Source organism: Ammospiza nelsoni, chromosome 4, assembly GCF_027579445.1.
Source record: "Ammospiza nelsoni isolate bAmmNel1 chromosome 4, bAmmNel1.pri, whole genome shotgun sequence".
In the NCBI taxonomy this organism is placed as follows: domain Eukaryota; kingdom Metazoa; phylum Chordata; class Aves; order Passeriformes; family Passerellidae; genus Ammospiza; species Ammospiza nelsoni.
In genome coordinates, this window is record NC_080636.1 from 74,488,702 (window position 1) to 74,506,239 (window position 17,538).

Here is a 17,538-nt window from a genome sequence, read left to right on the forward strand (position 1 = left end):
TTTTTAAGTCAATTTTTTCTTCTGCCCTGAAGTTTTGTGTGGCAGTGGGAAACTTTTACTGCTGTTTCCCTGATTGGCAGTGGAGGTTCAACTTCCCTGAGGGGAAGTCAGTCTCAGAATTGATTACACAACATGCTTTTGGCTATATGACCTGTTCTACTGCATTCTGTTTGCTGGTTGGGTTTGACTTCCGTTACCACCTTCTGTGTCTGGACAGTGAATAAAAGCACCATTGGAAGTTACACAAAACTTTAGGAGTATAATACAAAAACCTGTGGTCAGCCAGTAAAAAGTGAGTTTATTAGGTGAGAACCTGAACTAAAGTGTTCTCTGGTGGGCGAAATGATTGTGAGCAAAATTAAGTAACAAATTTGTAGGAAAGCGATTACAAAAAAAGAAACTGTGATTAAGAATCTATTTTTTCTGTATAATAAAATGGAAATAGGGAAAAATCTTACTGTGTATTACTGCTGTGCACATTCTTCTGGGTTTTTTTTTTTACTTCTGTGTTGCTTAAACCCCATCCTCCTTAAACTACTCAACAGCACATGCTATAAATTTGTTTTCTTCTGCTTTCACATTATATTTGGTCTAAAATTTTTCATTTTGTTATCTGTCTGCCTTATTGAGGCTCTTGATGAGGTGATAATGGTAACAGAGTCTTCTATATATAGCCTGATACACTGATACAGGATAGAATTCTATACACTGCCAATGAAGGAATGAAGTTCAAGACTCTAATTTATAATGCTTCAAAATAATTTATCCTTGTTTTTTACTATATATCAGTCTGAAGCTATGTATAACTGTACTTTTTTTTCACTCTCTTCCTTTCCTCCCCATTTTCTGTGATTGCTTCTTTTTATATCATCCTGGACTATGTCTGGGAATTAGAACTGAGAGAAGAGTGCTTGTCCTTTTATCATCTTTCATATTCTCACAGAAGGCTCTGTGTGACCCATCTGAGAAAGTCGTATGGTTTTATGCAGAATTAACAAAGTCAGGCTGAAGGGGCTGCAAGATAATAAACATTAAGAGAAGTCAGTCTGGCTGCATGGTTTGAGAAAAGGGTTAATGAAAGAAGAAACTGGGAGAAAAGGTAGGAGAGTAAAGCTGGAAGGAAAAGTAATGATGAGGTACAGAGGATTTTGAGACATTTTATGTATACTTTGGGCACTCTGTTGTAAACAGATGCTTTCCCCCCTTCAAGAGAAGGTACGTATGAGTTAAATTCTTTTTAGAATGGTTGCAGATGGTAGCTACTTTGGTGAGTGCTCTATATGTAGCAGTTTTAGGAGAACATTATCTTCTAGCTCTGCTGAAAGAGAAGCTTTAGTTTTGAATAATAATAGGAAAGAAAATGACAGTTGAGAATCACCAAAATCTTTTGCATCAGTCACACTAACATTTGTAATTATCAGCCACGTTTTTGGCATCTGTTTTTATGCTGATTAAACCATTCAGCATCCCAAAACATACATTTGTAATTTCATAAAAGGCATTATTTTAATTTTCATTATCTGGTACAACAAAGTTACACAGTCTGTCACCAAAACAAAGTAAGTAATTGGGAGAAGCAAGAGCATGTTTATTTTATATGTAGCACAGTGCTTGGCTGTCTTCTTTAAACCTTGCTTACCTTTTAATATGAAATGGTGGGAAGTGCTTCAGAATTAAGGTCTTCAGTCCAGCAGGCTTGGGTAAGCAGGCTGTCATACCTCTGTGGTACTTCCCTTCTTTTCATTGGCCTTTTGTCCCTTCAAAACATATTTCCCTGGGTGTAACTGATTTGAATAACCTCTGACTTGTTTTTATATTGTCAGATACTTTGCCTTGAATGTGATTCTTTCCCTAAACTGGAAAAGACCAAGTGTGGAGAGAGGATAAAAGTGCCTTTTGTCATTCTTACTATGCCTTAAAGGTGTGTCACCTATGCACATTCCAGTATTTTCAGAACAATGGACTTCTGCAAGGACAGGTGCATCTAAGTTATGGTTAACCACAGCCTGTGCCTGCAGAGAACAATGGGAGCACTCCAATGTGTGAAGTTATTTGGGCATGGAGGATTTCTGGGATTGAGACCTAGGCTATAATTACTACAATGACATTTGGAAAACAAGCTGCTATACAAACCTGCTGTTTACATGTGAGCTGTTATATGTAGTAAATTGGCAATTTGAAGGGGCTCTCAGCCACTTAAAATAAGGGTATTGTTAAGCTTGCCTTAGGCCTTACAACAAGTGTTCATAATACTTTGTGCTCTGTAATACCCAAAATAGATAGTTAGCTAGAGACACCATTTAAATTACTATACCTTTGGAATTTGCAGAACTTCACAACAGCAATAACTGACACGCTCTTTGGAATATAAAGTTGTCAGTTCAAGCTATGCACTTTTTCAGATCAGGTAGAAAAAGAGTAATTTGGAAAGATTAAATTGCATAGGTGTTTAGATATTTACAAAGAAAAAAGACTGCTTATCATGTTAGTATGCATAGTATCTTTCATTCTTAAGAAAACCAAAACAACACAAAAACTAAAATCACCTTTCATGGTATTGCAGGAAAGGCAGTACACACAGTGATGATGGGTATGAACAATGAGAACACAAGCTGCTGGTAACTGAGAAGGGAAAATGACTGCTCTGCTTTTTTAGAGTAGACAAAGGGCTGTATTTGGCATCCAGTCTATAAGCAGTGACCTTTGAAAGCTGAATACTTTTTTAGTATTAGCTGGACTCTTGAAATTTCATGTAGCAAATATGAAGTCATCTATTTTTCACTGCAGACTTCTTGTTATGACTTTCCCTCATACCTACAGTTGATCAGATATACTCTTGAACAAGTTATATCCCTCACCTTTTCCACCTCAAACTGGACTTGGGCAGAAATTTTGCATTTGCCTTAGTCCAATGAACTGGTTTAGGCCAACAAGTGAGCCATTTCTTTGGTGTGACTGATTTTTGTTATCAGTTTTAAGACATTCCAGAATTTCAGTAATCACATCAAACTCCTAAAGTTGAGATGATCGTCCAGACTTTATTCATGCAAGTCTTTTATATCCTTTATTTCATATTCTCTCAAGTATGAAGTTGCATTTATAGTGTTGTCATATAAAATCGACATATAATAAATGCACTAATGGTTCATTCTGTAATAATTCTTGCTTCAGGTTACAGAAACTGTTGTATTTCTTCCTGCTGTGAATGACTTTTTATTTAGAACCTTACAATAAGATTACAGACTACTTCCAGGTTCTGTTGAGGTGAGTAATTAAGAATGTTCAGGGATTTCTATTGTATTTCTCTGGAAATAAGGGATAGGAATAATTTGAAGTTAAGAGGTGCTTAAGTTTGTCTTTTCACAGGCAAAAATAAATGGTGGTAATGGCTCTTAAAGATTTGCATGTGCAAGATCCTAAAGATTCTGGATTTTTTGTTAAAAAGTTTGTGGGAGGCCACTCTTAAAAAAGCATTTGTTTGTATAGGTGATAGCAAATGGAGCTGTCTTTTAGAACTGACTGTCTGTGGCTCAAGGGTTCCCTTTGTCTTGGAGATAAGGTAGTCTTTAAGATTTTGAAACACATTTTGCTATATGCTCATTTTCCTCCCTTTTTCTCACTTGTTTTTCCACCTATAGAGATGCCAGCATTTTCTCAATGTTTGTTTCAGAGACATATTTTTTAATATTTACTATATTTACAAGCCTATGAAGTAAACGTAACATTTCTTTATGTCCTAGTCTGTCCTCAAAATGATCATTTGCAGTACACAGCTTGTAACATTGGCTTATAAGAGAAATTTCTTCCCATGCAATATATTTAACTTTGCTACCTGCTGAAGGGAAAAAAAGGAAAAAACTATGCATACTCTCTGTATGTATTTCATTACCACTGGACCAGCTGTGGAAATCTCATGTAAAATAGGTTTCTTATCAATTGCTATTATCAGCAATTGCAAGATAGGACAAGATCAAACATTAAACATAAAATAGTATATGGATTCAATATGTAATAGTATCTGTTTCAAATGGAAGCATGCAGTCAGTGCAGGATTTCCTGTCTTTAGATCCCGGCTGTTTGAAGTGCTTGGGCTTTGCCAGTGCTCTAACAGCCACGGCTCTATGATGCATCACATGAATGCCTTGGTTAGATTCATGTGGGCTGTCGCCTATTTTGAGCCTGTGACTTTTAAGGGACTCAGACCATTTTATCAATGTGTAGAGTAATGCAAGCTAAGTGTGGACTTGTGTTTATCACATTTTCTTCCACCCCCACCCCAAGCTTTATAGTGTGGGTATGGATGTTACACAGTTGTAATACCAGAATAATCACACACACACAAAAAAAATTGAGACACTATTCCTTTTCTGTTAGATATGTAATTAAATTTTTGTTGTTTTTTTTTTTTTTTTGATGACACGTGTTCAAATCTGTCAGTCACTGCTATAGGACTGAAAGTTCTGCGTGAATGGGGCATAGAAGGTTGATGAAAGTGGAGCTGTCCTGTGGAGCAGAGGGGTTGGCTTTTGGCAGGTTAATGTTGTTGTTTCTTTGAGGTAATAATTTTAATGTTAGAAAAGAGTAAATAAAATGCCTAGGAAGGAGGCTTCTCCCCAGCCCCCAGCAATGCAAGAATCTTCCTTTCCAGACAAAATGCGATTATAGGTGTTCAGAAGCGTCAGCAGGCGTGGTTCCAGGAAGGTGCAGGAACTACGGGCAGCTCTGTCGCGGCAGGTTCGCCTGTTTTTCTGCGCCGGGCCCCACCGTTCACCTGTTGACGGGGTGGCAGCTTTGGTTCACCTGTGCGATCGCGTCCCTCCCGCCGTTCTGCCGGCGGGGCCGGGATCCCGCTCCCTGCGGGGCCGGCTCTGCCGTGAGCTGCAGCGGCTTTCCGCCCTCTGCCGCCGGCCCTCGGTGCGCGCCGTGGCGGTGCCGTGCCGCCGGAGCCGCGTCCGTCCGTCCGTGTGGCGGGCGGGAGGCGCAGGTGGCGGGGCCGCCCCGCGCTGACATCAGCGGCGGGGCCGAGCCCGCTCCGCAGAGCCCGGCGCTGCAGAGCCACGGCGGCGGCGCAGGCCGGGCCCGGCCGAACATGGCAGCGGCCCCCGCGGCCGCCCTTGCGTGAGGAATGCCGCGGCCCTCCTGAGCCGGCAGGCGGGCCTCGCGTTCGTCACGTCCATGGATGTCTCTTCCGATCCGTATCTGCCCTACGATGGAGGGGGAGGAGACGGCATTCCGCTCCGGGAGTTGCATAAACGAGGTATGCCGGATTGCCGTTTGGGTTACTTGTTTGCATAGCTATACGTGCAGGAGCGCTGTCCGCGTTTGAAACGGGGACGTAAAGGCTTGCTAATTATCGTACTGCTTTTTTTCGCCTGCCCGATGCCTTTTGTGGGAGGAGAATTCAGTTCTGGCTGGTTCCTGTGTTGTCAGGGATTGTTTTCTGTGCGGGCAGATCAGTCCTGCTTCGCATCTCATCGCCCTGTGACTCCATCTTCGATATGTGGCAGGCTTGCCTTTCGCTCCCTCCCGGGTTTTTGTGTGTATGTGTGTGGTTTTTTAAATCAATAAAGCCATCTCGTGGAGAAAAAGAAACCTTCCAAAAACTGTGCTTGTCTTTGACTCCGACCAAAATAGCTAGAGTTACTAAATAGAATTTTTACCCGCCTTCCACTAGCATGAATAGGAGCAGTGTTTGTCTGGCTTTGAAGTTGCCGTACCTGGTTTTAAGACTTGACCGGTTGTTGCCGCCTTTGCTGTGCCAAGGGAAAGCTCTGCAATGGTCATGTGTCAGCTCAGCAAATATTGATGAACTCATAAGGAACTGGTACTTTAGGGGAGTTTCTTTACACTGTTGCTTGTAAGGAAGCAGATCTAGAACGAAAAGTGTTATCAGTGTAGAGGGGGAAAAAAATCCTCTTTTGAGCTTATATTTTGTTTCTCACTGTAAATTCAAAGCATTATACGTTCTGTAAAGATTTTATTTTGTTCTGAAAAGTTGTAGCAGGAATAAAAGTTATGCCTTCAAATTATGAGAATATAAGTATGTTTTCTTGTTTGGATTGGATGGTCACAATGTGGTATTTAAAACAATAAATGTATTGAATTCCTACTTTTGTTTAAATTGGGCAATCTAAAATTAGAAAATTATCAACATTTATAGCTGCTGGCGTAAGCATTAGAGAGGAGGTAGGCTGAGAATAGAGAGATGATTTGCATAAAATGATTTTTTTCTCTCCATGTAATTTATTGGTTTGCATGTCCTTGCAAACTCTTATTTCTGTAAATAAATTTATTTTCATTTATTTTCATCTGACAGTTTATCTGTTTTTTAGTACTTTACATCAAAGGTTATTTGTTGTCTTTTTATGGTTCTTAGAATGTTTTTCAGCATATCTTAAGAACATCAACAAGTTCCAATACAGTTTATTTTAGACAAGCAAATTTTACACTACCTAAGTCAGATTTTAGAACCACTTCTGAAAAATTGAGGCGAGTGTTTTCTTAAAAGATTTGCAAAACGTGAATTTGGGATCTTCTCAAGGCTGAATAGAAATACCTGAAGGGAAGGTGCAGAGGAGGTGCAGACAGGCACTTCTGAGCAGTGCCCCGGGACAGGACCAGAGGCAGTGGGCACAGACCGAACACGGGAGGTGTCCTCTGGACATCTGCAGACAGGTTCTTGCTGAGCCCTGTAACAGGTCAGATTGTGAAATTTCCTTCCTCAGAGATATTCAAAAGCCATGTGGACATGGTCCCGGGAAAACAGCTCTAGGTGGCCCTGCTTGAGTAGGGGGTTTGGACAAGGTAACCTGCAGAGATCCCTTCCAACCTCAGCCGTTCTGTGAGTTTAGATTTGTGATAGATGAGAACTGCAAAACAGTCCTAGCATGACGCTTTCAGACTCTGCAGTTATAGTTAGACATTGAAATGTGATCAGCTCTATGGAAAATAACAGGTTTTAGTTGATTTTTACAATACAAAAAGTAGATATTTGCAGTGCAAAGTGGTGTGTGCCACACTGGAGTATTGCTGTTAAATATAATGCTTGCAAAGACTGTAATGAAGGCTGTGGAGGATTCAGCTGGGTAGTTCCATTGTGGTGACACTGCTGGGGGCCGGCGAGACAATTCCCAGTTGTGACTTGTCCTTTTTGCCGTTCCACTGAATTCTGTTAGGGCTTGTGCTTCTCATACTCTAATACTGTATTTCAAAACAAGTGTTATTTGTGCTTTTTGGGCTTGCTCTAGTGAGTTAAGATTAAAAAAATCCAAAACCTGAATAATGTTACCAAAATCTTTTGCAATTCTGAATTTTTCAAGTGCTTATCAAACCACGACAATATGTCTCATAAGAAGATGACTCCAGACCAGTTTGTATGAATAGATGTAAGCAAAATTTGTATTTCCTGCTGGTTTACAAGATCCCAGTACTCTGTTACTGTGATTCAGCTATTAAAATAAAGCTCAAAATGCTAGCAGACAAAACCAGAAATTGAAAGTAAATTCTTCACATTACTTTGTGTGCTACCAAGATTTTTATTTTCCTCTCATGTAGATTTCATAGCATTGTAATAACAAGCTCAGAGGTCATGGGTAAAGATACTCCAAGAAAGCAGACTTAATTGTTAGAGGCTGGTGATATTTTTCCCGTTATTCACATACTCAAAACTCATATGTCCTGCAGAGTAATGTTCACGTCATGCAAAATTGCTGTGTAACATCAAAGCATTTGTTGCACTAATTGACTGCAGTGGCTCACCCAAAGTAGCTGTACCTCAGCAATTATGAAACGACTGTTTAAATCAGCAGGGGTCTTTGAGGTTTAATTAATGACCTTCATTAATGTTCAGTGAGATGAAATACAAAGCATTACAACACATTATTATTAAAGGCCTGATCTGTTAGCGTGCATTAAGATGATTTTTTTCCCCCCGTGCAAGTACACTATGAAACATCAAATGGAAAGATATTATTGAATACTTCTTACCAGGAGCTTCTTTGACTTGTGCTGTCCTAATATTTCTTTTTATATGATACTAAATGGATCGTTCCAGACCTACTTATCCTCCCACTAATAAAAATTCAGGAACACAGTTCACTTCTGCTCCATTCTCTACTAAATAAGAGTTAAAAACACTACTTCTCAGAAAGGGTTTAAAAGTTCTGATGTAGGATTGCATATATCCCAACTAACTGGCATGTACATTTTTGTAAGAATTTTTCATATAACAAACCATATACTGCAACATATGTAAATAAATTACTTGTGTTGCCCTCAGATTTATCTTTGCATCATTTTTACTACCTTGACCCTTTTGAAAGTTCAGAATGATCAGTGTCTTGCTTGTCTTCCGGCCATTCACATACATGCTTACACTGATTCTCTTACCCCTGACCCTCTTTTTATTATTCCTAAATAAGCATTAATTTTGCCCCACTTTAAAAATTTGAAATCTGAGCAACAGCAGAACATGTATAGTGACCAGATACCAGATCAAGCAGGACTTTATCTTTAGTAGGCGCAGGCTTTGTTGACTCCTAGTTATTTTCTGCATATATATAAGCATGTCTTAGATTTAAGAAATTGGAAGTCCTCAAGCAAAATTAATGAAATTTTCTTTCACTAATAATGTCTGATAGAGTCAGTAGCCAGGAGATGTGAAAGCTACATGTATAAAAAACATGCCAGATGTACTGATAGCTTAGTTTTTGTAAACCTAATTTTTTTAGCAGAAAAAATAAGTCACTATTTCATTTATTATACACCAGTCCCCATCCATGAAGGTGCAACTTCTCTTGCTTAGAAAATACTGATAGTAACAGGGGAAACCTCTCAGCCACCTGGAGCCTCACCTGTTACTGTAAACTGTGGGGCAGAGAGTTTTTAATAATAGCCTAGGAAGACTGAGTTAGATGTATATTGAGCCAGTCCAGAAGCTCCTAAGTGATAAAACTTTGGCATTTTAGGCTGCATTTCTGGTTAAGGTCCTCTTATGTTTAAGAATAAGTAATAAGTCAAAAGTCAATATCAGTGTGACCATTGAAATAAATAGGTATGAAAGTTGTGTACACATGCTCAGAGCTAGGGCTTGACCCTGAAATTTTATTAGTTGCAGAGTGAGACTTAAAAAATTATTTTTCTAGATTAATTACATGCTCACAACAGAAAATGTGGTCAAGTTTATTATCATTCTCTAACTTTAAGTACTTGGAGAAAAAACCTAACTTGGAGAAACTCAGTGTGATTATGGCACTGTATTTCTGCTGTGCTTTGTTTTTAGGTTCCTTGCTGTATAACTGGTAAGGTTCTCTGTGAAGCGTGTTTCTCAATTTTGGAAATAATTTTTTGATGTATTTTTATTTTAGATATTAGAAAGCTAATAAACAGACCAAGATTATGCCCTCCTTCGGACTGAATGTGCTCTGATTGGGATAATCATGTTAACAGAATTCTTATTTTTGCTGAATCCTGTCTTTACCCTCTAAAACAACAGATAAGTAAGTTGCTCTTATGGAAATGCGGCAGCGGCACTTAGAAATCTAATTATCTAAATTTCTGGCATTCTCGCTCTGATGGCCTTGGTCATTGTTAGATCATAGATAACTTCCCTTTTGTAATGCTTGCTTTCTCTAACTTTATATATTTTTATACCTTCTATTTTTCTCATCTCCTTCCTCATTATTCATCTTAAATATAAGTTGTAGATTTAGTAGTGGGAGGATCTCAATAACTTTTCACTTGCATATCTGAAGTCACTATTCATCATAGACAAAATTAAATAAACATAATCCATCTGCCTTTATGACTACAAGAAAAAGAAATCTATAGCAGTAAATTTTTTTTTTTTGGTTCTGCATCATAGAAACAGAAATGTTTGTTTCACCTAAAGTGAAAAATCAAAGCTCAGGGGTTTTTTTTGTTTTTTATTTTTCCTATGTCCATTTGTGGTGGACACAAATCTTCAAAAGTCTTGGTTTAACTCAGAGGTGCTAGTATTGAACTTTGATTTCACTCCTACTTTTTAAAAGATTATTTTTAAACCCAGACCTATTTGGGAGCAGATGAAAGGGAGGATATTATCATGCAGTACTTTGGTAAATAGTACAACTTATCCTTGTTCCTCAAAACTTGTTCCATATCTTCCTATTTCCCATTTATTAGATTTTGTCCAGCTGATTTTTTTTGTTTGTGTATATATAGTTGTGTCAATTTTATATGCATTTTGATTGTAATGCAGAGACTAGTTTTTGTTTGAAAGCCTTTGATGCAGTTAGAAGAGCTAACTGAAGAGACATGCTGAAAATTCAAAGTTGCAAGTGGAATGTATTAATTGATTACAAAGACTTTAAGATCAGTAATCATCAACAGTAGCGAATAACACTGGCATTTTGTGCTGTGCTTCTGATCTGAAATGTAAAAATTGCTTCTAGCCAGGAAAAGGAGATTGTGCTTAGTGACTCTTTTTGAGTGGTTACAGACAAATTAAAGTAAACTGATGTTTCTTGTCTTTTTAATTGAAAGCCTCATACTTTGAGGTCTGAATGGCGACAGAAGGAAGCTGAGGCACTCACACATGCCTCGTGTGTACAGATCTTCTTTGTTACAAGCGTAAGTGATCCTTCCAGCCTGCCTTGCACACAGGGTGCTTCCCTGCCTCCACTCCCCTTGGCACCTAATGCCCAAGGACACGCGGGTGAAGCAAAGCCTTGGATTAGAACCTGCCCTCTGGAAAGCTACAGCCCCTGCTGATTTTAACACTCAGCAGATTGGGATGGTCATGTCAGGAAGAGCTTATTCCAGCCTTTACTGTAATCTGACTAACTTCATTTTCACTCCCAGAAGTGCATTTCATTTTTTCCTTCTTCCTTTCACGCTGCTGGGAGTAGCCCAAAGGAGATATGTTGCACTGCTGTCAGCCATAAGAGCAGCAGCTGAGGCAAATGCTATGTAGTTGTGCGTTGTTTAGAAAAAGGGATGGGTGAGCAGCACCAGCTATTCTTGCTGTAAGAGTTAACAATTACACAGCTTGTAGAGAAATACCTTTGAGAAATTAGGTCCTGTTATTGCTTTGCCATTGAATACAGCATTGGCATTGTTTATCTGTTGTTGTTTTCACAACTCTGGAATGTTTCTAAACCTTAGGGATTTTTGAGCTCTGTGAAATAGATGTTACTGTATGATGTGTGGACATTAATATTTATAGTTTTGAGTTGTTTCGAGCAGAAAGTTATAATTAAAATCTAACAAGACACCAAGGGTGCGTTTATGTATTTCAGGATAACTAGTCTGACAGTTCCTTGCTATGGAAGAGGCTGAACTTGTTGCTCCCCATCTATTCTCTCAGTTTTTGCCCATGCACTGGCTCTGTTTCTTCTCCAGCAGCACAGAAACTTGATTCCAGTTCCTTATAATGGCAGATTTTTTTTGTTGTTGTTAGTTTGTCTGCTTAGTTGGATCAGCATGTTGGGTTGGTTTACTGTGCAGTCAGATCAAGCATGACAGAGCTGATTCAAGGCTGAGAGTGGGAGTGTGTGACCAAGAACAGAGGGGAGAAATAGGGGTAGCAAGATCTACTCATTGTGTGCCAGCAGTCAATTAGATCAGCTCAGTTTTACTGTGTAATTATGTCCCAAGAGGGACATGTCTCATTTCTTAAAATGGAATAAGGTAGTATAGGCTCAGTTTGAGACAATGGTGTATTTTGTGATGTGCCTTCAGAAGATGGGTATCATGTGCTGTGTAGCATATAGAAGGGGTCTTAAGCTTTATCATAAGATTATGGTCCCTTGTTAACTCTGTAGCCACCCTCTTGAGAAGCCTGTTCATGTCTCAGTTCTGTACCTTGTTCTCTTGCGGGGGTGTAGCTGTGGGGATTGTTCTCTAGGTGATACTGGGGAATTGTTCAGATAATCACGTGGTGGATTACCGCAGAAAAATCTGTCGTGCGTCGTTTGACTATGCAGGATGTAGCATTTGTCTTAAATCTCAATGTTTCTCTTCTCGTTATTTTCATGAGAAAAGAAGGAACACAGCCTGCAAGGAAAGAGTTGGGGAGGATTGTTGAACAGTTATGCATGAATCAGGAGCAGCATGTATGTTGTTAAACCCCTTTCTTGTGTGAAATAAATTAGCTATAAACTTACCAGGTTTTTTTCACTTAAAACCACATTTTTCATCAGCTGCATGTGTTCCAGGGTTATTTTCAAATTTGAAAGAAATCTCCTGAGTTGCAGAAAGACAAAGTGGTATAGGATTACTCCTGCAGGAGGTGAGGCAGCTTTTAAAAATACTGTGCATGGCCTCAACATTGCTGTGTGTAACCTACATAAATCAGCTTTCTGTCATGTTCATCATAGTTGCATCATCAATCAAGATTGAGTACCGCTCATATGAGGCACACCTATAAAATAGGAAAGAAGGGATATTCCTTGCCTTAATGAGGGACAAAAGACAGGGAGGAATCCTGATATATAAAGCAGCTTCTGTGAGTATAGCAAAATCTCTAATTTTTTTACCTAGTGGTTCCATTGGCAGAAACTAGCTAGGCAAAGCAGGAAGTTGGATCAGTGTTGGGACCCCACAGCCATTGAGTATAACTTCATGTTCAAAGAGAAATGCAGGAGAGCAGCATGGTAAGGACTGTTGGTTTTTTGTCAGACATAGTATCTTCTCAAGTTGTTTTGGATTGTATTTTTTATGTTCTCATTAAAATAAAAAAAAATTTAAAAAATCCTTCACTTCTTCAGACATAAAAGCTTTTTTTATGGTGTTGGAATCCACTTTTCTTCTGGTTTCTTTTGTGTAGCATTTTTGTTTTTCTTGTCCTTCATTCTCATCAGGTGTCCCAAAGTACAGTGTTTAACTGCTAACCTTAGTATTATTTAACCTTAGTATTATTACAGTTTTTTTCTTTTAATGTTGCACTTTTTTTTTTTTTTTTTAACAACTTCAGTTGAAACAGTTCTTCAGCAATACCAGAGCTGATTGCTGAGAAAGGATTGTGCTCAAGGCTTGGAATTACGTGCATGGAAGGATAACAAAAGTCAGCTGCCTTTCTAGAAGATAGTTCATTTAAGACGTAGAGTGACTGACTCCCCAAGAGAATTTCCTTTTTCTGAAGAAGCATGTTGCTTTTCTTGTCTAGCAGCCTACTGTCTATAAGCTTGCAGTCTGTGATTGCAGCAGCTCACAGCAGTTCCATGTTGAGATTCAGGACAGCCACACAGCTTCACCAAGGTTCCTGCCTGACTAACCCAGTGGCCTTCTATGGGAAAGTGATTCCATCAGTGAAAAAGGGAAGGGTTACAGATGTCATTTGTCTGGGCTTCTGTAAAGCCTTTGATATGGGCCCCTACAACTTCCTTCTTTCTAAACTGGACAGAGATGGATTTCATGAACAGGCCACTAGATGGATAAGAAATTATTTGGATGGTCACTTCCAGAGGGTAGGGGTATAAATGGCTCAGAGTCTTGATGGAGATAAGTGACAAGTGGTGTCCCTCAGGGGTCCATATTGAGACTGGTGTTATTTAATATCTTCATTAATGACATAGGTGAAGGGATTGAGTGATGCTTGGCAAATCTGTAGATGACACCAAGCTGAGAGGTGCTGTTGACACTCCTGAAGGAGGGAATACCATCCAGAGGGGCCTGGACAAGCTCCAGTCGTGAGCCCATGGGAATCTCATGATGTTTAACAAGACCAAGTGCCATGGGATATTGGTGGATGAGAAGCTAGACATGACCTGGCCATGTGCACTTGCAGCCAGGAAAGCCAAACATGTCCTGGGCTGCATCCGAAGCAGGGTAGGCAGCAGGGCCAGGGAGGGATTCTGTCCCTCTGCTCTGGAGGAGCAGAATGCTGTCCTTCCCCAGCACAGGAAGGACACTGACCTGTTGGAGCAAGTCCAGCAGAGGGACACCAAGATGAGCGCCTCTCCTATGGGGAAAGGCTGAGAGAGTTGGGTTTGTTCAGCCTGGAAAAGAGGTTTTGAGGTGATGTAATTGTTGCCTTCCAGTACCTGAAAGGAGCCTTCAAGAAGGATGGAGAAAGACTATTTATAAGGGTGCATAGTGACAGGATGAGGGGGAAAGGCTTCAAGTGGAGAGGAGGTTTAGATTAGATTCTGGAAGAAATCCTTTACTGTGGTGGTGGTGGTGAGGCACTGGAACAGAATGCCCATCAGATAAGCTGTAGATGCCCCATGCCTGAAAGTGTTCAGGGCCAGGTTGGATGGGACTTTGAGCAACCTGTGTAGTGAAAGGTGTCTTTGCCCAAGAGCTAGATGATCTTTAAAGTCTTTGAACCTAAACTATTCTGTGATTTTGCCTTATTTTTGCAAAGTGTATAATGACTGTGTTTGCTTTATAAGGATTCTTACGAATTGTACTGTCTCTGAGAACATCAATCTGCTGTTTCCCTCTCTCTAGTAACATGGGTTAGTTTGAAATAACAGTACTAATTAAAGTTCTGCTTGCCACTTTTACCATTACCTTCCAATCTCATAAAAACTTAAGCAAACTCATATGTAACAAAAAGGCTTTACTTTCTTTACAGCTCCAAAATGGCTTGGGTGTCCTCATAGGAACTTTAGAAGTCTTCTCTTATCATAGCTGGAACCTATACATCTTGTATGCTAAGTGCTTGTAGTGGTTTTTAGGACCAAACTGCTTCTGCTGTGGTGAAAGGCACATAGCCTGTGAAAGCATCTTGAAACTTCACAAGTGGGGAAGAGGGAGAGGACGGAAGGGGAAATATTTCTGAAGGTTTGCTAAGTGCTACAATTTATCTAGGTAATGATGATTTCCTGCCTGATGGTTAGAATGTTGTGATGAAATATTTGTGTTCTGGTAAGAGTTTTAACATTGCATTTAATGAGGCTTTGGAACTGGGAGTAAATAGTGAGAATTTGTGCATTTATGCTGATGAGAATCATTATCTTCATAGCTGGAAGGCGCATCTTGCTGTGTGAAATTCTAGAGGAGGAAGGGTAGAAAGGTTGGAAAAATGTTGAGTCTCAGTAAAAGTATCGTTCTCTAACATCCGCTTTAGAATAGTTGTATACTACATAGATCATAATGCTAGCAGGAGAATATTATCTCAGAGATCTGTATCTTAGATACTGAGCAGCAGATTTTGTACAGGTGTCCTCTTCATGGTCCTCTAAGGAAGCCTTGTTACCACACTCACTGCTGCCTGTTTTTTCACGTGGTACAAGATTACAGCTATTCAGTTGTTGCATCAGGAGCTCATGGCAGCTCTGTATTCACCAAAACCTCCTCTTCAGCTTCATATCTTCTTCTGTGTCTCTTCCCCATCATACAATAATCACTTATATTCCAGTATTTGGTGTGCCAGCAGCTGTTGGCAAAGTAGGAATGTGACATAGTTTCAGTGGGATTTTTACTGTATCTAGACAATGACCATCATCCTTTGTAGGTCTGCTGTGGGTCAAGTGCAATTAGTATAGTGCCATCTCTGATGATAGCATCTCTGATAATCCCCTGCTGGGAATTCCAATTTAGCACCTTGTGATATGCATAAAATAATCTTTTACTGTTTGTGATTCATTTATAACTCTCAACTTTCCTTTGCCTTCTGTGGCATAGGATTGCATGCTCCTTGTAGTTAGGTACTGCTTCATTTATAGCAGGGCATAAAACCAACTCCTCCAGAGCAAAGACAAGCTTTTGCCCAACCCTACTCACTCAGGTTCAGGAAACTGTGTCAATACATTGGAGCTTTGTAGGAGATTAATAATTAAGCTGTGGGTGAGGTTGATTTATGTCCCCTTGCTTTGCCAGAGGAAGCTGATTTCATGTAAAAATAATACTTTAATAATGTATTCTGTTACTGTCTTAATTCTGAGAGCTAAACTAGTTATCACACTGAATTTTGTTAGTATCTCTTCCACAACATCACCTTGCCTTTTCAGCTATCCAGACATGTATTTTAGACTTTTAGTTAGGAGAATTGGAAGTGGCAAGGGAATTGAATTCCTTATCCTAAAGCAAGGTTTTCACAATCACCTCTATTAGCAAACCTGATTTAAATTGTTGTTAGCCTTTTATTAATGGAAGCATAGGTAATGCTTCTTTACATCTGCCTTAAGAGAGACTGGCAGCAGCTTTGGGAAGAGATTTACAGGGCTTAGCTATGGGAAATAGATGAGGGGGAATTTAGTATGGCATAGACTGGGGAACAAGGTATTAAGGTAAAGATGGCAGCCAGGCTCTCATAAGAGAACAATATTGGTGTTATTGGAGAACTGTCTGCTACATTTGCATTGTTTTCTGTACTTTTAAAAACATCTTTATAGAATAAATAATAATAGCTGTTTGTGTATCTTGAAAATTATAATTGCATTTTGTCTTAATATGAATTTTGTATTATTTTCTTGTTTTGTCTTTTGCCACTAAGAAAATGTCTGAGCAAACACTATGTTATAGTAGGCATCAACATGACCTCTTAAGCAATGGATGACTGAGGCACCACTTTGGTCATAGTGTACTGCCAGGTGTCACACTACTTCTTCTAGATCTTAGAATTCACAAAAGGCACATTTTACTTATGTGTAAATGTAATTGTGAGTTATTATGAGGGCTTGGGCTGGTGAATTCAGCATTTATAGCATTTGGAAGTTTACAAGTAGGTCCTTTGACAGCTATTTGTCTGTTAGTTTTGGTTTTTGGTTAGTTGGAAATTTCTGATGACAATACCAAGAAGCTCAATTAAAGAAGCCTGGAAATAAACAAAAAAACCCCAAAAACAACCCAAAAAAAGCCACCCCAGGTTAAAAAACCCCCCACTTGTCTAAAAATCCCAGTGTCAGTCTGTTGGGAAATTTAGGTGACTAGAGAATGGAAAAGTACAAAGCCGTGGCTAATTCCAAGTCCTGCACCTGCTAGATAGTGTGTCCTTGGGCCTAGCTGTAATAGGATAACAAATAGTGAAAGAGACATGAGAAAAGAGAGATGTAACCCCTAAGGAATGAGGAAGAGTTCATGGTATAGTTTAACCAATAGATTGCTTGGCTTACAGAATATTTATAAGCTTATTATTTGCTGTATAAGTGTTTGATGTTTTCTTCAATAAACTGGACCTGTGATGAACCAGCTGGTGTCCTGGTCCCCTTCCTACGACATCAGTCTACTCTGAAATGAGTTCTGGCGTCTATCTGAACTGATAAAATCTTGATCAGCTTGAGCCTGTGTCTTTATGAATAGAGATTACTGTGGTGTGCTGTGTATTGTTGGGCAAAATATTTTGTTCTTAGTCAAACAAGTGAGGACTAAGAAAAAAAGCTGATATATTACAGAATTTATGACATTTGAAAGCTTAAAAAAAGTGGAAACTTTCTTTTATCATTTTTGAAAATGGAAAACTTCTCAGTACCCCCCTCTTGCTCTTCTTATTCTGATCAGTGCAGTAAATATTCGTGGGGCTGTTGCTCTGCAAGCTGCTTGTGAAGGAACTACCTAGTGATGACAAATAAGCAGAAGATATTTTCTTTATACAATGTTTCCAAAATTTCATTA

At 39.3% G+C, this 17,538-nt stretch overlaps 1 protein-coding gene across 8 annotated transcripts in view; it reads left to right on the forward strand.

The window, feature by feature from the left end:
• Positions 1 to 17,538, forward strand: part of CLCN3 (chloride voltage-gated channel 3) — a 59,357-nt gene that overhangs the window by 18,316 nt on the left and 23,503 nt on the right. Inside the window, exon 2 of one of the 8 annotated variants that reach the window (XM_059469826.1) lies at positions 3,172 to 3,264. The exons of 5 other annotated variants lie outside the window; for them this stretch is intronic. Coding sequence is in view for 2 of the 3 variants with exons in the window: in XM_059469823.1 (XP_059325806.1) it covers positions 5,176 to 5,257 (82 nt within the window). In the remaining variant the exon portion in view is untranslated. Of the gene's footprint in view, positions 1 to 3,171; positions 3,265 to 4,973; positions 5,258 to 17,538 lie in introns of those variants that run through there. 2 more of the 8 variants (XM_059469823.1, XM_059469827.1) reach the window with 2 other exon arrangements.